Source organism: Symphalangus syndactylus, chromosome 24 (genome assembly GCF_028878055.3).
Source record: "Symphalangus syndactylus isolate Jambi chromosome 24, NHGRI_mSymSyn1-v2.1_pri, whole genome shotgun sequence".
In the NCBI taxonomy this organism is placed as follows: domain Eukaryota; kingdom Metazoa; phylum Chordata; class Mammalia; order Primates; family Hylobatidae; genus Symphalangus; species Symphalangus syndactylus.
In genome coordinates this window covers 46,501,499-46,527,491 of record NC_072446.2, presented here as the reverse complement: position 1 = coordinate 46,527,491, position 25,993 = coordinate 46,501,499, and the positions used below count along the sequence as shown (strand labels likewise).

Genomic DNA, 25,993 nt, shown 5'->3' with positions numbered 1-25,993 from the left:
GTGGCCTTAGCTGAATATATATTAATATAACGCTTTAATGTTTGTGAAGTTTTAATGTATTTGATTTAATCCTCACAGTAACTCTGCAGTTTTAGCTCTAGATTACAAAAGAGCTGAGACTCAGAAATATCATGTTCCTAGCTCCCCCTGAGGTTGCAGAGTCTTTTTAAGCCCAAATCCAGTAAAATTTCCACCATGCTACAATGTCACCCAAGGGGTCTCCTAAAATGACTCCCCTAAAGAGTCCCAAAGTTCCCAGATGATTTTTGTTTCGGTCCCACTGCAGAATCTTTGCCAACAGCAGAGTCAGGACAGGACCATGCTGTGCTGTTCCTCAATGGTGGCTGAAACACGGGGGCAGGTGGCACAGGCTACAGTCCCACCCCTACACTCCACTTCTCTTAAAAGAGCTCCTACAAGGCCGGGCGTGGTGGCTCACACCTGTAATCCCAGCACTTTGGGAGGCCAAGGCGGGCAGATAAGTTAAGCTCAGGAGTTCAGAACCAGCCTGGCCAACATGGTGAAATTCAGTCTCTACTAAAAATACAAAAATTAGCTGGGCATGGTAGCATGCACCTGTAGTCCCAGCTACTTCAGGACCTGAGGTGGGAGGATCGCTTGAGCTTGGGAGGCGGAGGTTGCAGTGAGCCGAGATCGTGCCACTGCACTCCAGCCTGGGTGACACAGTGAGACCCTGCCTCAAAAAAAAAAAAAAGGAAAGAGCTGCTACAGCTTAACATAGAGCATCAGCTCTGCTCCCCTGCATGGTCAGAGTTAATGTCACAAAACTGTACACTAACCAAGAAATTCCCCAATTCCTACTTGACAGACATACAAAAACAATACAGACACAAGAAATGGTGAACTGCTTAATGCATACCTATTAGATAGAGAGTAAAGGAAATGAACCGGTGGTATTTACTGAGAATCCGCAAAGGCTCTTCTCTCTGGACCAGGGTGAAGAAGTAATCCGTCACTGTCTCACCATAGAAGAAATAGTTTACACACAGGAGAAAGTACCTGTAAATGAAGACAGGTCATTGCTGCAGGGAGTACCCTTGCCTTCACAGCAAGGCAGTCAGACATCCCAGAGCAAGGGACAGAGGGCAGCAGAATACCCCCCACTCTTGAGGCCCCCACAACAGCTCACAGAGGGACAGGCAGACCACGGTTTCCTGCTCTCTGGTGACACCGTAGGTGAGAAATTTATCTAGAAACAGACAACAGCTTTCATTCACTCTCCATTTCTCCCAAACTTGAGACTCCGTTTTTGCCCCTTTTGTAGCATTCCCATACCTGAGGGATCCTTGAACCATACGACCTTCAAAAACACGCCTCATCCTGCTTCCCCCCGTCTCGTTTCCACTCTTCCCAACAGGAACTCCTTCACGCCTATCAAAATGGTTTCTTCCGGCTTTGCCGCCTGTCTGCTGTTCTCCTGCCTTTTTCCTGCTCCTGACATTCTCTTTGCTTCTCCATTCTTTCACTCCTTGCTCAAATGCCATTTTATTCATAAAACTTTGCATGACCTAACATGATTTCTGCCTCCCCTGCATTTATTTCTATAGGAAGTAATATGTGATTATCCGACTAAGCAATTAATGATGCATCTCCCTCTCTGAAGCCTGGCTCTGACACACAGACCTTCCATTAGCGTTACTCTTCACTTGTGTATCCTCTCTCCTCAACTGGCGTTCATGAGAAGAGAAGCCATCCCTTGCAGCCTCCACAGTACTGCTGAGTATGGGACCATGCAGCCATCACTGCAAACCCCCAGCAAGGATCCTGAGATAGAGAAGAAAGTGGAGAGCTTTTCTTTCCCATTCTTTTTTTTAAATTATGAAGTACAAAAACTCCCATATTGGGTTTCTTTTCTGTTACATGGAAAAATCTTTCTTTGTAAAGTGACCACAGCCAGGAGTCAGGCCTTCTGAGTATGTTAACAAAATGCAAAACACTGCTTTCCAGCTAAAGAACAGCCACAAAACGGACCTGCATCTTAAGCTAGGTGGCAATCCCAATTCCATCTGGAGGCTGGGAGGCAGCGTGTGCTGTTGGGTGACAGCAAACACCTCAGGAAGGGGCTGCCCAGCCTACATCTGAGCACATTGGCTTCCTTGACGGTGACCAGGTTGCTGGGGCAAAAACCACTACTCTCCAGCCGGCTAAGTCATGGCTTCAACCCCCGTATCCCTGCACAGTGGGGTGAGACGGTCCGCATTTGCCCCAGGTCCTCTCAGCATTGTGCAGTGCTCTGCTCAAAAGTCACCACCTGAGAATACTACAGCCAATAAAGCAAAGTTTCAGATCAGAAAGGGGTCTCAGACATGTGCTACAGGTTTTTCTTTTTGCTTTAAGAAAGCTGAGTCCTTTCCTAGGAAATGGAGAAAGCCAACTTTCCCAGCGGAGCCCAGATCCCATGCATTCAGTCTCACTCCTGTCCACTCTGGCACTCAAAACACCTGATGAAGTAGGGCTCAAACACCACAGTCTGGAAACCAGTAAGTCTCAACCATCTGTCTTAGAGACAAGGAAACCAAGTTCCAAGGATAAGAAGCAAAGCCAGCAGCAGAACCTAACAACTTCCAGACAACTCTAGTGGGATGCTGAGATATGACAGCATGAAAAATATGCTCATTTAGAAAAATGGGATCATCATGCAGAGTTTAAGGAATCCAAATACCAAGGCAAACACAGTCACAGAATGCAGCCCATCTGGTTTCTTCTCAGGAAGATTCCAGACTTCAAGTAACTATAAGACTCCCGCAAGGCCAACCACAGAGTCTGGCCTATGAAATACTCAGGTCTCAAAGGCACTGTGCAAGTCTGTGGCAATCACCTCTTTTCTCCTGCCTTTTTCCTACTCCTAACATTCTCTTACCCATTTCTTCACTTAATGCTCAAATGCCATTTTCTTCATGAAACTTTGCATGACCTAACATGATAACTGCCTCCCCAGCATTTATTCTATAGCAAATGATAGAAATACCCAACATCACTGTAAGTACCTACCACAAAGCACATCATCCAAATTCTAAAAGCCTCTGTGGGGCCAGAGAGCTTACCAGCTGAGGGTCCTGAACCAGGGCAGATCATAGGAGTGGTAGACGTTGTAGCCAATAGTGATTATCTCATGGAAACACTTAATCTGAACGCACATCACCTGCAGGACACAAAACATTCACTGACACCCCAATTCTTATGATTTTTGGAAATGGAAACCAACAGGTCATGAGCCTTCCAGAAAACCCATTATACTTAAGAAAAATATCGGGCCTCCAGTGGTTCTGCTTCCCTCCTTCTTCCTCTCTCACACCATCCCACAGAGCAATGCACCCCTCTATGTCATAGGGAGTAGATCCAATTTTCCACTCACAATAAAATACACACCCTGATGTTTCAATTAACTTTTTTTTTTTTAAGACAGGGTTTCACCGTGTTGCCCAGGCTGGTCTTGAACTCCTGGGCTCAAGCAATCCACCTGCCTCAGCCTCCCAAAGTGCTAGAATTACAGATGTGAGCCACTGCACCCAGCCAAAAGGACTTTTATTTAATTTTATTATTACTATACTTTAAGTTTTAGGGTACATGTGCACAACGTGTGGGGTGGGGTGAGGGGGAAGGGATAGCATTAGGAGATATACCTAATGCTAAATGACGAGTTAAAGGATTTTTTTTTTTAAGTAGAGACGAGGTTTCACCTTCTTTCCCAGGCTGGTCTCGAACTCTTGGGCTCAAGCGATCCTCCCACCTTGGCCTCTCAAAGTGCTGGGATTATAGGCGTGAGCTGCCATGCCTGGCCCTCAATTAACTTTATTCTAGAACCTCCTTTTTAACTTTTTATTCTAGAACCTCCCAGGATTCAACCAATCCATTCTCCTTTTGACTCTGAATACTTGAAAAGTCTCAAGTATTCAAAGTCAAATGCTTTGCTCACATGCAGCTGATGGTCACTTGACCCTGTCCAGGACAGTGGGAAGACAGAGAGAGCAGCTCTGTGGACTGGGATTTCCTTAATGAAAGCTCTAAGCCCAGGAGGGAGGCCCCAGGGAAACAGGAAACAAAACCAGGAGTCATATAGAGACATGCCCAGGGTAAAAGTTTACAGAGTTGGAATAATAAAGTCAGTTTTGTTTGTTTGTTTGTTTGTTTTGAGATGGAGTCTCACTCTGTTGCCCAGGCTGGAGTGCAGTGGCATGATCTCGGCTCACTGCAACCTCCGCCTCCCAGGTTCAAGCGATTCTCTTGCCTCAGCCCCCTGAGTAGCTGGGATTACAGGCGCGTGCCACCACGCATGGCTAATTTTTGTATTTTTAGTAGAGACAGGGTTTCACCATGTTGGTCAGGCTGGTCTCGAACTCCTGACATCGTGATCTGCCCGCCTCAGCCTCACAAAGTGCTGGGATCGCAGGCAATAAAGTCAGTTTTTTAAAAGAAAAGACACTGAGACATCTTCAACCATAAACAACCAGCCTACACCAATGACCCTCCAGGTGGCTACTGAGAAGTGGGAAGTCACAGATGTTCTATGGCAGAGGTTTTCTGAGGAGCCTGGACCCCCGTCAATTCCCACAACCAACCCAACACCTCACACTTAAGACAACCAGGCCTGCAGCAAAAACTGAAGGGAAAACTAAAATAGCGTGAAATGGCACTTACGATTATCATTAAAACCATTGGTCCCAGGTAAATGATGATGAAGAAAAATGCAATCATGGCCAAAGTCAGGATGCCTCTCACCCACCAGTTCTTCCATCTAAGTCAGAGTAGGAGAAGGAGAAAACATCAGTTAGGAGCCCAGAAAAAAACCAATGCACAAACTCAAGCGATATGGATCTTCCTGAGATGAGGGCCCTGAGCTCAGTCCTTTCCAGATTCACCATGACGGAAGCACCAGCCACACGCTGGCAGGAGCAAGATCACTAGTACCAATGCCTAAGTCACAACCAAACTTGGCAAAAAATACACCTAGCTTGTATCTTAAAGAAGGTATCAGGCAAAACACAAACAAACAGAAAAACCAAGGGAAATGTAGTGCCCTCTGCTTCTGTATCCACTTGGATGGTTTCTACAGCTGACTATCTGAAGAAAAAAATATTTTTTTCTGGCAGCAGGATCCTACACTGCACTGCCCTGAATAATTATGGGAATAATAGTAACATTATGCAATGATAATAACAGCTACCACAAATATGCATAATTTTTTTTTTTTTTGAGACGGAGTTTCCTCTGTCGCCCAGGTTGGAGTGCAGTGGCGCGATCTCAGCTCACTGCAAGCTCTGCCTCCCAGGTTCACACCATTTCTCTTGCTTCAGCCTCCCAAGTAGCTGGGACTACAGGCGCCTGCCACCACGCCCAGCTAATTTTTTGTATTTTTAGTAGAGACAGGGTTTCACCGTGGTCTCGATCTCCTGACCTCCTGATCCACCCACCTCGGCCTCCCAAAGTGCTGGAATTACAGGCGTGAGCCACTGTACCCGGACTGCATAAGGTAATTTTATGAGGACTTTACATGTATTAACTCCTTCAATCCTCAACACACTTCGCTTTTACAGATGAGGAAATGGAGGCACAGGTCAAACAGCTGGCAAACACTAAAGCTGGGATCTGAATCCAGGGGTCTGGCTGCAAAGTCCACGCCCTTAACCACTGCACAATTCAGACTCCCAAGGGGACAGCTGAAGGCACACATAGGAACACTGAGATAATGCTTTGGGGTCTTATAATGTGTTTTTGATCTACTCACACAGCTGTGTTAAAAGAACCAAGTTTTCAAGGGCGAAAAGTTTTAACACTAGATTCACCTAGGTTAAGATGTTTCCCAGTTCTTCCTGGAGAATTTAAGGAACTGTTCACAATGGATGTGACAGAAACTAAACTCTGAACTGGAAACGTGGACTCCTCAGTGAAAAGCAGCCTGCCCATTAATCACAAACCCAAGGCCAGTTTCCTGTGCTGTGCAGTGTCAGCTGACCTCACCCACCTCCATCCCTCCTGTCCCCTCTTCCTCTTTGGACTGCATTTCCTAGTCCAGTCTGAAGCACCAGGGCCAGATCCTTCCAGGGCCAGATCCTTCCAGCCTTGGTTGCCCTCCCCTCCTGGTCACTGTGCTCACTGCCACTGCTAAGCACTAGATTACACTCAATGGAGCCTGGAGCAGCGGCATGGGAGGCTAAGGCAAGTCAGCGGGCCTGCTCTGCAAGACCACGGGCTCTCTGCAGGCTCTTCCAGTGCACTTGGACATGGTGCAAAGCCCCCAACAAGCACCTGCATCATTAAGCCAGGTTACCTTGAAGACAAGTTGGAAAGGGCCCTATTGAGGACCTCCGGGGTATCATCTGCAGAGACTGGCAGGGGTGCGGATTCTGCCCGGCTCTCACTGTCCGATGCAGTCTCTCCATCTACCTTTGCTTCTGACTCTGACTCCTAAGTGGCAGAAATACAGAAGAGAAAAAGGTCAAAAGTGCCGAGTAGACCATTGAGAAGTCTATGCCTTCATGAGAGATCTGTGGGGAAGGACTCCAAACAGGGCCTAAGAACCTGGCACAGTCAGGTGATGGGACTGACGGGACTAGCAGCAATCCTGACACTGTTGTGACATGTGCCGAGGTGGCCAGCCACACTCTGCTGGAAGAGAGGTGTGCATCTGCACCGCGTACCATCTGCTTAACCGCACAGGACAGATCCAGAAGAGAGAGAACATGGCTCCTTTGTATCCAAAGAATGCAAAAGGGAGGCTGGGACCAGTTTTACCAGGAGGTTATCCCTGAGCCTGCTAGGGCAGCCAATGGCACTGACCAGGCTCTCTCAGGGGAAGCCAGGTGGAGTGGGCTGTTGCCCCTGTAGACCCGTTAATGTCAACACGTCCCAAGTCCAGAGTGTTATTTCTGGACTTCACTAGAGCACTCTGTGAGGAGGTCAATCACAGTCAGTGTGGACGACAAACCAGACAGCCTACTCCAGACAGTGCTTGAGCCAGGACTGGTGCACCTCAGTCCTTTCCCTGCCACCAGGCCCTGGGTGACAAAAGACGCACAGGAACTCACCCTGCTCCCAGCCTGGGTGAGAGAACCAGAGCCATGCCAGCAGCAAGCTCTTTACCCAAAGTATCAAGGGACAGGCTATTCTGAATCCTAGGAACCATCCTACTACTCAAGTCTTTTCTTTCATAGGGGAATTCAGAATAGTTGCTATGAGACGAGGTGGAGGAGAAATTAAATCACTTAGAGTAACAACACTACTTAGTATCTGTATAGCCCTGCATGGTCTGAGGAGCCTTTCCCATGCCTGCAAGCTTCAGTACTGGGAGGAAGGGAAGGGAGAGGAGAAGCCCCGTTTACAAATAATAAACAGGAGATCTGGGAAGTTCAATGTGTGGCCCAATGTCTCATATTAACCCAGGTCCTCTGACTTGCCTGATGACTGATAAATACATGGAATTCCAACTGTTTCACATGTTCACTGGCCATTTGGTTATCTTCTTTTGTCAAGTGTCTGTCAAATTATTGGCTAGTTTTTCTACAGTTTTCTGCCTTTTTTTATTGATTCGTAGTGGTTTGTGTGCTCCAGATTTGAGTACATTGTGTTACTAATATGTTCTCTCGGACTGCTCTAACTCCCACCTTCACCTCAGGCAAGGTCAGACACCCAGTTATTTGCTCTCTTAACACTCGAACCTTCTCCCTCTCAGCGCTGGCCACAAAAGGGACTTTTGTAAATGTCTCCTTGGCTGACGACAAACTCCTTAAAGACAAGAACATAACTTCTTGTTCTCATTATCCCCATGCATGGCACACAGCAAAACACTTACTAATGGATAGAAGGAGAAGAGAGGAATTAGGTCCAGGTGTGTAAAGAAAAACCCAGCCCCTGATGATAGTTTCTTTTGCTGTGCAGAAGCTCTTTAGTTTAATGAGATCCCATTTGTCGATTTTGGCTTTTGTTGCCATTGCTTTTGGTGTTTTAGACATGAAGTCCTTGCCCACGCCTATGTCCTGAATGGTATTGCCTAGGTTTTCTTGTAGGATTTTAATGGTTTTAGGTCTAACATATAAGTCTTTAATCCATCTTGAATTAATTTTTGTATAAGGTGTAAGGAAGGGATCCAGTTGCAGCTTTCTACATATGGCTAGCCAGTTTTCCCAGCACCATTTATTAAATAGGGAATCCTTTCCCCATTTCTTGTTTTTGTCAGGTTTGTCAAAGATCAGATAGTTGTAGCTATGCGGCATCATTTCTGAGGGCTCTGTTCAACCTACACAATGGGAGAAAATTTTTGCAACCTACTCATCTGACAAAGGGCTAATATCCAGAATCTACAATGAACTCAAACAAATTTACAAGAAAAAAACAAACAACCCCATCAAAAAGTGGGCAGAGGACATGAACAGACACTTCTCAAAAGAAGACATTTATGCAGCCAAAAAACACATGAAGAAATGCTCCTCATCACTGGCCATCAGAGAAATGCAAATCAAAACCACAGTGAGATACCATCTCACACCAGTTAGAATGGCCATCAGTAAAAAATCAGGAAACAACAGGTGCTGGAGAGGATGTGGAGAAATAGGAACACTTTTACACTGTTGGTGGGACTGTAAACTAGTTCAACCATTGTGGAAGTCAGTGTGGCGATTCCTCAGGGATCTCGAACTAGAAATACCATTTGACCCAGCCATCCCATTACTGGGTATATACCCAAAGGACTATAAATCATGCTGCTATAAAGACACATGCACACGTATGTTTATTGCGGCACTATTCACAATAGCAAAGAGTTGGAACCAACCCAAATGTCCAACAACGATAGACTGGATTAAGAAAATGTGGCACATATACACCATGGAATACTATGCAGCCATAAAAAATGATGAGTTCGTGTCCTTTGTAGGGACATGGATGAAACTGGAAAACATCATTCTCAGTAAACTATCGCAAGGACAAAAAACCAAACACCGCATGTTCTCACTCATAGGTGGGAATTGAACAATGAGAACTCATGGACACAGGAAGGGGAACATCACACTCCGGGGACTGTTGTGGGGTGGGGGGAGGGGGGAGGGACAGCATTAGGAGATACACCTAATGCTAAATGACGAGTTAATGGGTGCAGGAAATCAACATGGCACATGGATACATATGTAACAAAACTGCACATTGTGCACATGTACCCTAAAACCCTAAAGTATAATAAAAAAAAAAAAAAAAAAAAAAAAAAGAAAAACCCAGCCCCTGCCCTCAAGGAGACAGCTCTAAATTAATTTACAACTGTGACAAGACAGAGGGCCTTAACTAGCGCAGATTAGCAAAACAGAAAAACAAAACAGATTAGCAAAACAGAGGGCCTCGCCTAGTGCAGACTGCTGATAAGAAAGAGACAGCTGGCTTTGGTAAAGGCCTGATAAAGACTGCCTCATCATTAGGATCCAAGGGAAAGAGCCACAGCTTCTGAAGACAGAGACTGCTCCCTACTCTGCCACAGTCGAGCCAGGTGGCTCTGGATAAGTCACCCAAGTGCCTCTGTACTTTGGCATCTTCACCTTATAAAAGGGGCCCAGTAAGGTAAGGACCCTCCTTCCCATGGGGATTCCTTGAAGACATATAACCAAACTCTCACCCAGGGCTGTGTCCCAGTACACCACTCCAGAGGTTCTGAAACACAGTAAGGTCTCCAGAGTCGTCCCTCTCCAGGGAGACTAAATGAAGACAAAGCATTCAGAACAGCTGTCCAATCTTTATTGCAACATTGACACCCACACACCATTGGCAACCACCAGTTGCCAGTAATATTACGGCAATCATTACGAGTTACAAGGTAATGATGCTGCCTGATCATCTGGTTTTGACCTCTAAAACCTCAGGGCTTCAAAATGCTAGCACCTGGACCCCACTGAGACTCCCACAGATGCATTCAGGAGCTTCTAGAAGCTGCAGGGACTGTGCTCCACAGCAGCAGGCGAGAGGGCACTCACACACAGAAAGATCGGCACAAGGTTATTTTTAACTTATCCATCCTGTTGTCAAGGAGACTCACAAAGCCTGCTAGTTCCCCAGGCAGGGAAGGACAAGAACAGAACCCAGGCAGCGTCCTGCGAGGGAGGAGCAGGCAGCTCCAGCTCTGTGCTAAGAGCCTCTCCGGACCTTCCGTTAGCCCAGCACTGCGTCCTGCAACACTGTCAGACCTGACTCCTCTCCTTCCTTGAAGGAAGGGGTGAAGTGAAGAGGCGTATCCGGAGGCAGAGAGTAGTAAAAGGAGATAGAGAACTGTTACAAAGATATTGCAACTATTGTTACCAAGACCTCAGGGGGACTGAGCTGAACAACTAAGAAATGAAGTATGTGTCGAGGAATTTATCCATTTCTTCTAGATTTTCTAGTTTATTTGCGTAGAGGTGTTTATAGTATTCTCTGATGGTAGTTTGTATTTCTGTGGGATCGGTGGTGATATCCCCTTTGTCATTTTTTATTGTGTCTATTTGATTCTTCTCTTTTCTTATTAGTCTTGCTAGCGGTCTATCAATTTTGTTGATCTTTTCAAAAAACCACTGAACAAACAAGCCTGAAAGAGATTAACTTTCTAGGTTTTTGCTGCCTTTAAGTGAGTAACTCCAGGTTCCCTGGGCCTCACCGGGGCCTACTGAGGAAGCATCCTCTGAGCAGGAAACCAACATCAACCTACAGACCACGCTCTCCCGTATGCTAAGACAGGGCCTAACAGGTGCCAAGGGCAAATCCCTGTGAGCAGGGAAACTGCACAGCCTGGGGAAGACACAGAGGAGGAGGGGGACAGGTCAGCCAGCCACCTGGCTCCTGATGTCTTGTGGATGCCAAAGGAAACAGAAACCTGAGAGAACCTGGAGGCCTGCAGTCTTCCGGCTCCTCCCCACCCCGTGGACAAAGGCATTCTGCTTGGGGAAACAGCTGCTCATACCCTGGAAAAGGAAGCTGAGTGCCAGCGGCAGCTTCCACAGAGGGTCTGGAAGCAGGCAGGGACCTGGAACCCATGCTCCTTCCCACAAGAAAGGTGGTACATGCTGAACATGTTCATCAGTTTGCTCCTCTGTTGCACAGCGAGTTGGGGAGATGTTGAGAAAGACTTTCTGTAGAATGAGGCAGTGGCCCGTCCAGGAAAGCAAGGCCCAGGGCCGGCTCTGACACTCATGACACACAGCACAGGCCTCCATCCTCTGGTCTTCAGTGGGGAAAGGAATCCCCATCTCGGAAGGTTGTTGGGATGACCAATGTGACCTCAATGAAAGACTATGAGAACTATAAAGTACTGAATAAGCAGCAGGTGCCTGCCACACTCCCCTCAGTAGCCTGACCACAGCACACAAGACAGAAGCATGAGACCCTAAAACACCCACCCGAGACAAGCTGGGCACCCTTCCCAAGGAAAGCATCAGGCCTTGCTGGGGCCAAATGCTAATAAATGATCTGGGCACAGCATTTGCCTAGCTTGCTTCAAGCTCTTTCACGCTGGTAGCCCCGACTCAAAACTGTGTAAGGTGGTGTCTGAAACACAAAAGCTACCCATTAAAGCAACAGTCCATGCTAGTAGACTCTGAAGCTGAACCATCTGCCAAAGTGTGGGAGGAAATCTTAGAATTTATCTCTACTTACCTCATTCTTCTTTTCTTTCCCATGTATGCTTTGTAATGGGCATTATCAGGACATATGCATATGTTCATGAGTGTAAACTGGGACACATGGTAAAAACACCATATACATGTCAGACACGGCGGTCTGTCAGGGGCCAGGAGTTACCTGTTCACCACTGCACTGAGCAGTGCCTGGAACATAGCAGGTGCCCCAAGATTTGTTGAACTGATGAGCTAATTAATTCTACTTGACCTATGATGGACCAAAGTGTCCAGACTACGCTGAGATATGATAGCACCCACTTTCCTGCTCGTGTGCCTGACTGGTGCCCCTGCAGCAGCCCTGGCAGCGGGACCAAACCAGCGTCCACTCCTGCCTCACTCCTGGTGTGTGCTCAGACCAGCACTGCAGGGAGAGGCTGCCCTGCCTCTTCCGACTCATATCCACCCAGCTCCCAGGCACCCCTCCTCCTTCCTTCCCTTTCAATCCCGAGGGCCGGGAACAGAGACCAGGTAGGGCAGACCCTCTCAGGTTCTCTCTCAACCACCGCCTCCCACAGTTCCTCGGCCATTTCCCAAGGGGGTTGTAGTGCTGGTATAAACAGGAAACAAGACTGCTGCTTTAAAGGAAGGGGGAAAGCTCCTCTGAGGGCCCACCCCTTCTGGTTTACATAGACCCTCGAGGGAAAGGCAGAAGCACTTAGGATGAGGGTCACATGGAGTGATCGGTGTACCAGGGGCTCAGTTAAGAGCCATTAGCATTTTTGGAGAAACTCATGCTCAGAAAGCTTCTCCACCAACTGTCCAGAAGCTTCCCCACACCCAGCACTGACCCGAAGATCAGAACATAACAGAAGAAAGAGAAGGCAGTGAGGGAGGGCCAGAGGGAGCAGTGGGCAGGAGGGGATGTTCCTTGTGGTTAAGGTCTGGCTTTTCCTGGGGAGCGACCTAGCTCAGTCCAGAACAGCATTTGTGGAACTCATTTTCACTATCAACTCTCCAGGAAGAAAACCCTGCTGTTTGGGTTTCCTGCCTGCCTGGTGGGAGGCTTCCTGGACAGCATCCTTCTGAGGCTCCCTTTCGGTCTTCACTTGGTGTCAGGGGCCCACCCTCCTACCTGGATATTTCTCAAGACTCTGACACCCAAAGTAGTGATGGTCAGTGTTTGACCCAAAAAAAGTGTGGCTGTGCCCATGGCTAGAGGGAATCCCTTGGGCACTGTGTCAGGCTCCACACCGGTGGAACCTACCCTATCCTATACCCCATTTCTTTTTTCTTTTCTTTTTTTTTTTTTTTTTTTTGAGACAGAGTCTTGCTCTGTCATCCAGGCTGAAGTGCAGTGGCACAATCTTGGCTCACTGCAGCCTCCGCCACCCGGGTTCAAGCGATTCTCCTGCCTCAGCCTCCCAAGTAGCTAGGATTACAGGCTCCCGCCACCATGCCCGGATAATTTTTATATTTTTAGTAGAGATGGGGTTTCGCCACGTTGGCCAGGCTGGTCTTCAACTCCTGACCTCAGGTGATCCACCTGCCTCAGCCTCCAAAGTGCTGGGATTACAGGCGTGAGCTACCGCACCCAGCTCCATACCCCATTTCTTTACCAGATAATGGCTCAGCTCTGAACTCCACTAAAGAAAACATATTAATATTCTGCTCATATTTGCCTAAGAGGAACTAAAAACTAGGGAAAGAAAATAAGCAGTACCATCATTCTGCTTTTCTTCTCTTTTTCTTTCTCCTTCAAGGAAATTTCATTAAAAGGCGGACTTCAAGGCACTGGTGGGTTATGCCTCTAACAACTCTGCCTTTCCCACTGACACTGCATTCAAATTCACAAGTTTCACTGACTAACTCCATAACTTACACAATTTTTTGCACTGCTTTATATGCAAATTATCAACTTTCTCCTGGAGGAAAGTCATTAGTCTAAGCCTAACTTTTCTGCTGAATACCATGGCCTCCATCTTCTAGATCAAGCCCTGTGACCAGCTGCCAGGGAGGGCAACTCCCCACTCACACAGGATCCTAGGAGAGAAATTACCAGAGATGGGTTTATCCTGAATAAGCATCCTTATAAGTGTCAGAGACTTAGGCGGCCCTCTCAATGAAAAAGCCAAGTAGGCTTTCATCTGAGTTCCTACTGAAAAAAATATATACGTATATACATATATATACATATATCTGGCCAGTGTGTGACAGCATGCATTTGTGTGTGTGTATTGTTAGGAATAACAAAGAAATACTTTTAGCCCTAATACTCCATTTGACAAGTTCAATTGTCAAAACAAAACACCAAACAGAAGGAGGACCCCACTCTGAATGAGTTCACAGTCATCCCCAGTATGGCCATACCCTGTCCTTCAAAAGCCTCATAGCAATAATGGGATCCAAAGAAAATGTGTTCAGCTACCCAGATGGACAGCTTCACTTCTGGCATCTCTAACAGGTTAACTGCACTCAGAGAAAGGACAAGAAAATACATGAGTGTGGCAGATTCAGCTTCTTAAAACCTAAGTGGCTATGAGCCATTTTGCCTCCAGATAAAGCTATTTACAAAGGACCACAGGGGACTTGGTAGAGGACACAACACTGATGGCAAAGGACAACTGTCCCCAGGACAGCCACGCTCGGAGTCAGCCATGTGCTCGCCGTGCCTTCTCCTCCCACCTCCTCAGAGACTCACTCCATTGCCCTCTCCATCTTCTCACCTCTCTCCCTCACCACAGCCCTACTTACAACCATCTAGGCAGGCTCAACAAACAACTTCTCACAGTTCATCCAACCAATGCACTTTCTTCCCCACTTCATGGGTAAACCTCTGGGAAGAGCTGTCGACATTTCATGTCCCCTCCCTGGCTGTGCATCATTCCTCAAACCACAACAACCCAACTTCAGCCCCACCTGTTCCACTGAAGCAGCTCTCCCAGGTCAACAAAGACCTTGTCACGAAACCCATCGGGGACTCAGTCCTTACCTCGTTCAATCCCTCAGCAGCTTTTAATGCTATTATTGAAAAACACTCTTCCTCTGGCTTCCAAGCAGCACCTCCCCCTGGGTTTCTGCCTGCCTCTCTGGCCAGGCATCTTTAGCTGGCCTTCTCCTTAGGAACTGCCTCTTCATCGGCCTGTCCCTTCATCTGAGGGTTCCTTGGCATTGGTCTCAAGCTCTCTTATTCTTCTGCTGCCTCCCACTCTCCCTGAGTTTTCCCATTCATTCTCATGCTCCCTGCTGTCTCTTCTTGAGCTACAGACCCTAAATCCAAATACCTACTAGATGTCTCCACGGACACCTAAAACTCACCATGTGTCCAAAACCAAGCTCATCATCTCCTCCCACAAACCTCTTCCTTCTACTATGTGACCTATCTTAGCAAATGGTACCCTTTCCCCAAATTTTCAAGAGAACAGGGCAGCCATCACCCTTAGTGGCTCCTTTCTCAGCTTGTAGATCTGTCACCAAGCTTGTTCATGCTATTTCCAAAACAGCTTTCAGCTGCATCCACTCCTTATGCCCCCTGTCATTCCCTTAATTCAAGCCAACATCATCCCTCCTCTGAGTAACTCCAACAGCCTAACTGGCTACCTCACCTTCAGCCTAGAGTCCACTCCCACCTACACTCTTGCCACTGCAGCACAAGGACCTTCCCAGAAATTCTGATTGTATCACTCTCCATCCTGAACCCCTTTCACAGCTCCCCAGTACCTAGATGACAGGTCTTTAAAATGGCGTACAAGCCCCTTGGGATCAGGGTCTTATCTACTCATCCAGCCTTATCTCTTACAGCCATTCTGAACTAGATCAGTTTCTAGAACAGGCTGTACTTTCTTACCTTTAGGACTTTTGTTCCTGTGTTCCTACCTAAAACAGTCTGCAAACCACCCTCTACTGAAACCCACTTCTCTTCCAGCAAATTTTCATTGATCTTTTAAGAGTTTCCTTTCTCTCCAAATCTTCCCCAACTGCCTGTGTGTCCCAGCGGCCCCTGTCCTTCCTTAGGAGTGCTCCCCACCGTGGTTCATGCCTGTAATCCCAAAACTTTGGGAGGCCAAAGTGGGAGGATCGCCTAAGCCTAGGAGGTTGAGGCTGCAGTGAGACCTGATCATGCCACTGCATTCCAGCCTAGATGACAGAGCAAGACCCTGTCTCAAAAAAACAAAAAACAAAAAAAGACGGCTTCCCACACCGCACAGTCTCCGCCTCGAGACCATCATCTCTGTGGGGAAGCCATGTTGACTTCCTCACCACTGTACCCCCAGCACCTGGCCTGGCACCTAGAACCACATCTGCATAGGCAGCCACAGCCAATTATGCTGAGAGAATCCAGGGTTTGCTAAAGTGGCAGGTATAGCTGGGCTACATATAGCGTAGGCCAACAATTCATTTTTGCACTCAGTAGCACTAGAGGAGGCATTTTAGGGCTGCAGCCAGCTGTCCCACTGTTTATCTCCCCTTCTTCTTAGACATTTGTGGCCAAATGCATCCTAAGTGATACGGGGGTTTCCAAAAAAAGTACAGGATCTGTATGTCTCAGAAAGGATGAGGAAAGCCTGTCTGAAATCCAGTTTCTAGGAATGCAAGGCTTTCTAATTCAAATACGTACAGTTGTACTGAGTCCCAACCTCTGCATGACTGCCAGTCTCATACATTAAACCCATAATTTTTGTGACAAGGAATGATCAGGAATCCTTTCTCCCAACACTCTCTCCCACCTTGCCCATTAAAGCCTCCTTCTGGAGTAGAGGCATCTGTTTACTAACAGCAAGCATATAACTATAAATATGAAGTAGCTGCACGAAGTACCAACCTCCATCACAAGCCATTACTTAATTCAGAACAGAGACTATCAAAGACCGGAAAACCACTCAGGTCCCCAGGAGGTTCTGCCAATGGCTCTGTTCTGATGACATCACTTGTTTTCCTATTGTCTTCCAGGGTTAGGGGAAAGACACCAAAAATCAGAAGCCCCACTGGAGTCCGACAGGTCCTTCTATTATCAGTTCCTTAGTCGGGCATCTCTATTTAGTATTTAAGGGAAAATGAGTTTTCAGCCTTACTGGGGAAGGAAGGAATTTTTTTTTTTCAGTTTATTAAGATAAAGCTCTCCCAAGGAGGGAGTATGTTGAATACTGCCAAAAGATCTAGTAAGATGGAGAAGAAAAATATATTCGCAATCTCAAAACTGGGCTCAAGTGTGCTCCCCAGACCTCTGCCAGGAAGTAGAACCAGGACAGCTGCTGGGTTCCACATGCGACAAGCCCCTAAATCATAAATCGCCATCTGGTACCTGCTTCACTGTCACTCACCTCACAATAGTGCTTTCTACAAAGATTCCTAGACAAAATAAGTAGACATGAGAGCAAACGTCCCCAGTGTCTCATGCCCCTACCTCCCCTACTCCTGTGGGCAGGCAAGCACCCTGGGGCTGTTTACCATATTGGAACATTATATTGTCACTTTTGTAGTATTTCTGGTTTATAACCAACAATCACGGAATCAAGTACCAATCAGATAGACTCTAACTATTCAAGGGAGAAACTGGTATGTTTCTCCCTTGAAGAACATGGAATTAACAGTGTTCTCAATCCCAAATTTGTCATATTAGTTACAGAAGAAATTATGGGCTGGGTGCGGTGGCTTTTGACTGTAATCCCAGCACTTCAGGAGGCCCGAGGTGGGCAATCACCTGAGGTCAGGAGTTCAAGACCAGCCTGGCCAACATGGTGAAACTCCGTCTCTACTAAAAACACAAAAATTATCTGGGCGTGGTGGCGGGCACCTGTAATCCCAGCTACTTGGGTGGCTGAGGCAAGAGAACTGCTTGAACCTGGGAGGTGGAGGCTGCAGTGAGCCACGTTTGCACCACTGCTTTCCAGCCTGGGCGACAGAGCTAGACTCTGCTTCAAAAAAAAAAAAAAGAAATTATGAAACCACAATGCTAAAGTTTCTCTTTTTGATAAATCACTAAGGACGCCTGGGGAAAAAATTAAATTGAAAATGAGAAAGTCTTTGAAGAAAGATTCCTAATGGCCAACGATAGGACAATTTGAGCATTAAAATAATAAACAAAAAGTGATTTAAACACAAGTATATGAAAATTTATGAGTTCATAATAATAATTCTAAGAAACTACTGGCCAGGCGCGGTGGCTCACGCCTATAATCCCTGCACTTTGGGAGGCCGAGGCAGGTGGATCACCTGAGGTTGGAGTTCGAGACCAGCCTGAACAACATGGAGAAACCCCATCTCTACTAAAAATACAAAATTAGCAGGGCATGGTGGCCCATGCCTGTAATCCCAGATACTCAGGAGGCTAAGGCAGGAGAATCGATTGAATCCGGGAGGCAGAAGTTGCGGTGAGCCGAGATTGGGCCATTGCACTTCAGCCTGGGCAACAAGAGCAAAACTCTGTCTCAAAATAAATAAATAAATAAATAAATAATAAAAATAAAAACGAAACAAAAAAACTACTTTGGCCACCTTTGAAGGGTGCTGAAACACCAAATCTTTTTTTGAAAACCAGTAATTAAAAGGAAAGAGCCTCCCTACATTGCCCAGGCTGGTCTTGAACTTCTGGCCTCAAGTGATCCTCATGCTTTGGCCTACCAAAGTGCTGGAAGAATAAACATGAGCCACAGTACCTGGCCATCAAATTACTTTCAAATATCCATTACCCCAGCAAAGAAAAGTCAATGTGGCCTCAGTATGATCTCCCTAGGCTCTGGAGACTAAAGTGCATCTTCAAACATAAGTAAATAAAACAACCTCCATGCTGCCAAATCAGATTCTCCTGCCTTCATCTTATCATATATCTTGGCAATGTCAGATCTAGTTGACCGTTTCCTCCTTGAAGCATTCTCCTCTCAGCTACCTCCATACCATACTTATCAGGTTCTCACTCTACCTGACTGGCTGCTCTTTCTCAGTCTCCTGTGACTTTGAAGTCTACCTGACTTCAAAATGTTGAATGGGCCCTGGGCTCAGTTCTGGACCTACCACACTCTCTCCCTAGGTATCATCATCCAGCCCCTTGGCTTTAATTACCAATTCCATGCCAATGACCCCAACATTTGTATCTCCAACCCCAACTTCTCCCCCAAGGTTCAGACTCATATTTCCAACCACTTACTGACATCTCCACGAGAAAGTTCTTACAGGCATCTCAAAAATAACACATCTAAACACAGCGCTTTTGACATTGTCCGTAAAACTATTGATCCTGAAGTCTTGCCTAGTCAATCAGTTGACAGCATGTGAGTCTATATACCCTGTATAAGCCAGAAACCTGAGAGGTAGCGATTGAATATCCCTTAACCAAAATGCTTGAGACCGTAAGTGTTTTGCATTTCAGAGTTCTTTTCAGAATTTGGAATATTTGCATTATACTTACTGGTTGAGCATCCCTAATCAGAAAATCCTAAATCCAAAATGCTCCAATGAGCATTTCCTTTGAGCGTCACATTGGCACTCAAAAAGTTTCAGATTTTGAAAATTTCAAATTTTTGATTTTGGGATGTTCGACCCTTAATTCTTATCTCCCCATCTTCCCCCAGGTACTGGACACTGCAGTTGGTTCCCTCCTAAAAATCCATAAACTATTTCATGGTATACAGTAGCTTGTACAGTCTACTTATTTTTAATTCTGCCCCACTGCCACAGTGATAGGTTCATGAACAGGCATTTACCCCAGCCTAAGGCAACGTGCACCTTGACTGTTTTGGAGTAGGCACTTGACCCAAGATGGTACAATCAGTTCAAACAGCAAAAATAGCTAATGGCATTTTAGGCTATATTAACACAGGCATGGTCTGGTTCTAGTTAGCGTTAGTCAGACTTTACCTAGAGGCCAAATATGTCCAATAGAGTGGTTAAAACAGTAAGGAGACAAAAAAGAGCAAGACGATAAAATGAATAGATGAAGAAACCAGAAGGGCTAAGCCTGGAGACAACTGGGAAATGAGCATACTCTACTGCAGTACTGAAAAGGAGAAACTGGTTTTATGTCCCTAACAAGGAAAAATTATTAGGTAAATTACGGTAAATCAACTTTCTGTGCAGCTATTAACAAGACAACTATAAACACCGTGCAGCAACATGAAAAAGGCAGAATATAAAACTATGTCTATACTGGGTTATACTACATACACAAAGTATGTGTCAGTTATCAACGGATTGCCTCTCAATGTATGTGTCAGTTATCAATTGACTGAATCCTTGGGACTCTGCTGGGCTTGGATCAATCCCTTTCAGGTCCACTGCTACCTCCAGGTTTTGTCAGTATAGAACTTTCTGCAATAATGGAAATGTTCTCTCTATACTGTCCAATATGAGAGCCACAGCTGCGTGTGGCTTATTGAACAATTAAAATGTGGCTAGCGAGAGTAAGGAAGTGAATTTATGTATTTATTTTTAATTAAATTTAAACTGCCACACACTTCACATCCACTGGAGTGGCTATTTTCAAAAAAGAAAAAAGAAAAACCAAAATAACAAGTACTGGAGAAGATGTGAAAAAACTGAAACCCTTGTGCACTGTTGGTCAGAATGTAAAATAATGCAGCTGCTATAGTAAACAGTCTGGCAGTTCCTAAAAAATCAAACATAGAATTACCACATGACTCAGCAATTCCACTTCTGGGTATATACCCAAAAGAACTGAGGAAAGGAACTCAAAGAGATATTTGTACACCCATGTTCATAACAGCCTTATTCACAATAAACAAAAAAGTAGAGGCGATTCAAGTATCCATCAACAAAGGAATGAACAAAATGTAGTATACATATACAGTGGCATATTATTCAGCCTTAAAAAGGAAGGAAATTCTCACACATGCTACCGCATGGATGAACCTTGAGGACATTGTGCTAAGCGAAATAAGCCAGACACAAAAGGACAAATATATGATTCCACTTACATGAGGTACCTAGAGTAGTCAAATTCGTAGAGACAGAAAATAAAATGGTGGTTGTCAGGGGCTGGGGGAGTGAGAGGGGAGAGTTGTTTAATAGGTACAGAGTTCAGGGGCTGGGGGAGTGAGAGGGGAGAGTTGTTTAATGGGTACAGAGTTTCATTTGGGGAAGATGAAAATATTCTGGAATGTTTGTTCTGGTGACAGTTGCAAAACAATGCGAATGTACTCAATGCCATAGAACCATATGCTTGAAAATGGTTAAAATTATCAATTTTATGATATATATAATATTTAGCCACAATAAAAAAAGGTTTAATTGGCCACATGTGGCTAGTGGCTACTATACTGGACAATGCAGACAGTCTAACAGCTGTATCCACCCCAACCTGCAACCAGGGAGAAAACTGCTAAGGCTCCCCAAAGCTCTGGTTCCCCTACTACTGTGAGGAGGGGGCTAGAACCCCCAACACCACCTCAGCAACCTACAACTTCTAGTCCTCAACAGCCAGGTGAACAGGATCTGAACAAGGTTCAACCAGTCAAGGACAGACCTATCCCTTTAGCAAGCATATGAAGTGTTAAGTAGTTGCAGGGCTAAGAAAAGACCTGAGCAAAGCCATCCTCAGCAGAGATTCCAGCTCTCCCCTGCCTTTCTTTTAAATTTAATTCAGCGGCCAGTTACTACTCTGCCTTTTAACAGCAGCAGCAACAGATAAAACAGTTCTGATTCTCGCAGCATCAAATGGCAGTGGCACAAACAGCTCAGCTTCATCATCATCGGCATATGGGCAGCCAGTCAAAAAGTAAAATGAAGACAGGCATGCCAACCACTCCAATATTCTGAATCTTGCATTATTTTTCCCTCTTTTTTAAAAACATAAGGGCACTGAATCATAAGGATTCTGAGTTTTTACTTTATTTTTAAAAATGTGTCAGTAATTTATACTGCTAAGACGTAAAAATTTTACAGGTGCACAACCCCATTATTTTTTAAGTAAAAACAGGAATTATTTAACAAACTAGGGTTGGTTTGCTTTTTAAACTGCACATAATATATATGGAAATGACCTAAAAATTACTAGAAACATCTTTCAAAAGAACACAGTTTGGTATATATTTTGTAGAAAAGGTTTGTGAATAATGTAACAAATACAATTTTTACAAATCTGTTTTGGGGAAAAGAGCAACAGAACAAAGCTGGTTACCATCTGCACAGGCATTATTATTCCTTTGACATCTTGCTAATAGTCTGTTAATGAAGATCAAAACACCTAAAATTTTCTTCTGATGCTTCACAAAGATTCCTTACACTTGTTTACATGCACATAATCCAAAACAAAAAGAAAAAAACTATAATATATTTTTAAATTACTGAACTATAAAATTTTAACATAATTTCATCTTCAAATGAATTTATCAAGACCATTGAGTCATTCTTTGATGCTTCTCTGTTCTACATTATCTGACATAAAATTTATGTCACACACCAGGGCCTGTTGTGGGGTGGGGGGAGGGGGGAGGGAAAGCATTAGGAGAAATACCTAATGTAAATGACGAGTTAATGGGTGCAGCACACCAACATGGCACATGTATACATATGTAACAAACCTGCACGTTGTGCACATGTACCCTAGAACTTAAAGTACAATTTAAAATATACATATATTAAAAAAAAGAAAATGTAACACATTAGATTTCTGATATTAATTTGAAATGAATAACAAAATTTAGTCAAGTTTGTAAAGGTTTTAAATGTTTGATAAAACTTAACTACTACTACTACAAAAAATACAATCTGATTTTCAAAGCGGCTTGCTTATCCTTCTGTTCCATCGCAAAGACACATGGGTTAAAGCAAGGTTTTACTGACATCAAGTGCCTCACCCTCACCTGTGCTGAGATAACAGCGTGAAGGAGTCTCAGTTCATCTTCACTGTCAGATTTAAATTTTGTTTGGAGAACCCCTAACGTATCAGCAGAGAACACAATTTGCAAATCACTGCAAAACACCACCATATATCTCTGACAAATGAGTTATTACTACTTGAGGATGCACCTTGTAAGATACAACAATCACCCAGTACTAAATTCCTACTGTGTCCCCAAACCGCCAGCTGCTCAGAAACTGGCTGTGTTCTCATTCTGTCACTCCAACCAGAAATTGCGGTACATACTGGTGGCTCTGTTTGTACATATCAAACCAGGATTCATAAGCTTTACTGTTAATAGAAAAGTCTACTTATAGTCTTATATCCTGAAAATATGTCATTTGACAACCTGGAGACCAGAGTCAAACAGATTCCATTATAATCTGGAAACAACTGAAAAATCTTGGTGAGATTTTACAGGATTGTTTAAAAAATGATGACCTAGGCCAGGTCCAGTGGCTTACGCCTACATGTAATCCCAGCACTTTGGGAGGCCGAGGCAGCAGATCACTTGAGGTCAGGCGCTCAAAATCAACCTGGGCAACATGGTGAAACCCCGTCTGTACTAAAAATACAAAAAAATTAGCTGGGCGTGGTGGCAGGTGCCTATAATCCCAGCTACTCGAGAGGCTGAGGCAAGAGAATCACTTCATGTCGAGAGGCAGAGGTTGCAGTGAGCCGAGATTGTGCCATTGCACTCCAGCCTGGGCAACCAAGAGCAAAACTCTGTCTAAAAAAAAAAAAAAAAAAAAAAAAGATGACCTAAAGCAGGAGCCAATCTTTTGGCTTCCCTGGCCCACACTGGAAGAAGAATTGTCTTGGGCCACATATAAAATACACTAACACTAACGATAGCTGATAAGCTAAAACAAGCAAACAAACAAAAAACAAAAAACTCATAATGTTTTAAGAAAGTTTACGAATTTGTGTTGGGTCATGGGTCGGACAAGCTTGAACTAAAGGACCTAAAATGATAATCTGTCAGTAACAAGCTCCTTCAGAAAGAAGTGAAGTAAGTGCCTGCCAACTACCCCAATCTGAAGTCTTGGCCTACTGTGGTCTGAATATGTCTCCCCAAAATTCATACGCTGAAATCCTAATCCCCATCTCAATGGTATTAGAAGATGGATACTGGAAGGTGATTAGGTTATGAGGCTGAACCCCTCATTAATGGGATTAGCACCCTTATTAAAGAGGTCCCAGAGCAATCCTTCTTCCTCACATGAGGACTCAGTGAGAAGCCCTGGATGAACCAGAAAGCAGCTCCTTACCAGACAATCTGCTGGCACCATAATCTTGGACTTCTCAGACCCCAAAACAATGAGAAATAAACTTCTGTTGTTTATAAGCCACCCAGCTCACGGTGTTTCATTATAGTAGCCCAAACAGACTGAGACATGGCCTCTCTTTCCCTGCCCAGGCCCCAGGTCCCACATCTTCCAGTGCTCTCCTATGCCCATCAACTCCTCCTCTCTCTGCCTCTACCATCATGATCCTTTCTCTCAGATTTTTTTCCACTCTTCAGATGTTTGTCCTAAAACCATTTTTCTTTCAACTCCATTTGGCCTAGAGCCACCAATCCACTTCTCCCCCTCTTTACTTCCAACCTATTTTACAAAGTCTACACCTACCATATGTTCCCAAACTTCCTGAGTCTGGCTTCAGCCTACACTGTGTCAGAAAACCATTTCCCGAAAGATTAACTCCTGACTGTCAAGCCCCACACACTGTCCTCCAGCATCCTCACAGCCATCTCAGTAGCAGCCAACCAATCCTTGCTTTGCGTACCATCATTCCCCCTCCCACCCAGATCCCTGGTGCCCTGGACATTTAGTGTCTTACTACCCAGCTTCATTCCACTCTGCGCAGTAACAGTTCCTTTATTTTGCTTTGGAGTACTCCTCCCACCCCCTACTCCAAGTGTAGGCACATAATTTAGAACTGATTCATCAGAGCACTGTGCTCCCTTGACCACAGTGACCAGGTCAAAGATGACAAGAACACATAACATCGATTTCCTGTGCTTCTGGAGCCACCAGGAGGAAGGCATGACCTTTCCCATGGGACTTTCATCTTCTGGCCAACATCTTGCTACATCTAGCTACTACCATTTAAAACCCAAAAATGAAGCCAACATGAGGGGGAGCCAAGAGAGGGAGGGAGACCAAAGCTTGGTGACATTTGAGCCCCTGGATTAAACCAGGCCTAAAGCTAGAATTACCTTAGTCTTCTAAGTTACATGAGCCAATGGATTCCTTTTTTTCTTTCTAGTCAATGTGACTGGCTGCCTGCATTTACAATTAATCACATCTGAATCCTCTCCAATGACGACATCTCAGTTCTTCCTCACCACACTTCCTAAATGCCAGTAACTCCCCCAGGCTGTATTTCCACACTGCCCCTTAGTGAGCTGACCCTGCCGTTCAGCTTCTCTTCTGTGGACCAGCTCCCATAACAGGAGTTATGTCCTCTCCTCCAAGCTCCAGTGCAATCTTTCAACCTGCCAACAAGATACCTCCAACTCAGTGGGTTCAAAAACAACCACCATCTTTCCCACCCACACTAGTTCATCCTTCTGCTTTCCTTCAAGACCCTAATCTCCCTGAAATGTGCCCCATGGAAAACACTGTCCGCATCACTGTTGCCAAATCCCCTGCCCTACACACCTCCTCAGTTCTCACACTATGCACACCCTTTCATTTAGGGTCTTTCCCATTCTCACAGCTAGCACCCTTGCTGAAGCCTGCAGATCAACCCTTCACTACTAAGCTGGCCTCCTAATTGGCATCTTCACAAATTCCTCCCTTCTCTCATTTATTCTCCATACACTACCATATTAATCTTCAAAAAGCACAGCTCTGATTACATCCCTCCTCTATTCATTTTTGCCTAATGAATTACACAAACTGTTCTCATTCGAGGTCCTCCACAATCCATCCCACTCCATCCCCCACACCACCTGCTCCAGCCAAGCAAAACTGCTGCTCCCTGTTCCTGATTACATCTCACCCTTCCCTCATCTCCCCCTTTACTCTCAGTCTTTTCTCCTCCCTGTTCATCCTTAGAAGCCACTAAGAAAAACCTCCTCTGATTGCTGTCTATGGGTAGGCAGAAAACTACCCCCAACAAAATTAATTCACTTTCTAATCCCTGGAACCTGTGAATATTATCTTACATGGCAAGAGGAGTAAGTATTACCTTACATGGCAAAAGATATGACTAAGCTAAGAGAGAAGGGATTTATCCTGGATTATCCATATGGGCCCTAAATATAATCATGTATATCCTTATGAGAGAGGCAGGAGATTAGACACAGAGGAGAGAGCAATGTGAAGACAGAGCAGACAGCGACATGGCTACAGCAAAGGAATGCCAACAGAAGCCGGAAGGGAGACAGCTAGATCCTCCCTAAAGCCCCCATATGATTTTTTATGAGTTATATTTACAGTAAGAGGGCACCTTCCATAATTTTAGACTTTAAGATTATAAAAAGTAGGGACTGCCTTATTCATCTTTGTTTACCTTGAGAGCTCCTTGCCTTGAACCTGTCAAAAGC

At 45.1% G+C, this 25,993-nt stretch overlaps 1 protein-coding gene across 3 annotated transcripts in view; it reads right to left on the bottom strand.

Moving 5' to 3' along the window:
* The window catches only part of CDS2 (CDP-diacylglycerol synthase 2), a 61,443-nt gene that overhangs the window by 12,799 nt on the left and 22,651 nt on the right, over positions 1 to 25,993 (bottom strand). For all 3 annotated transcript variants that reach the window (XM_055266751.2, XM_063633514.1, XM_063633513.1), the window contains exons 2-5: positions 6,290 to 6,426; positions 4,660 to 4,756; positions 3,066 to 3,163; positions 881 to 1,020 (exon numbers count right to left, since the gene is read on the bottom strand). In XM_055266751.2, the coding sequence (XP_055122726.1) occupies positions 881 to 1,020; positions 3,066 to 3,163; positions 4,660 to 4,756; positions 6,290 to 6,426 (472 nt within the window). The remainder of the gene's footprint in view (positions 1 to 880; positions 1,021 to 3,065; positions 3,164 to 4,659; positions 4,757 to 6,289; positions 6,427 to 25,993) is intronic.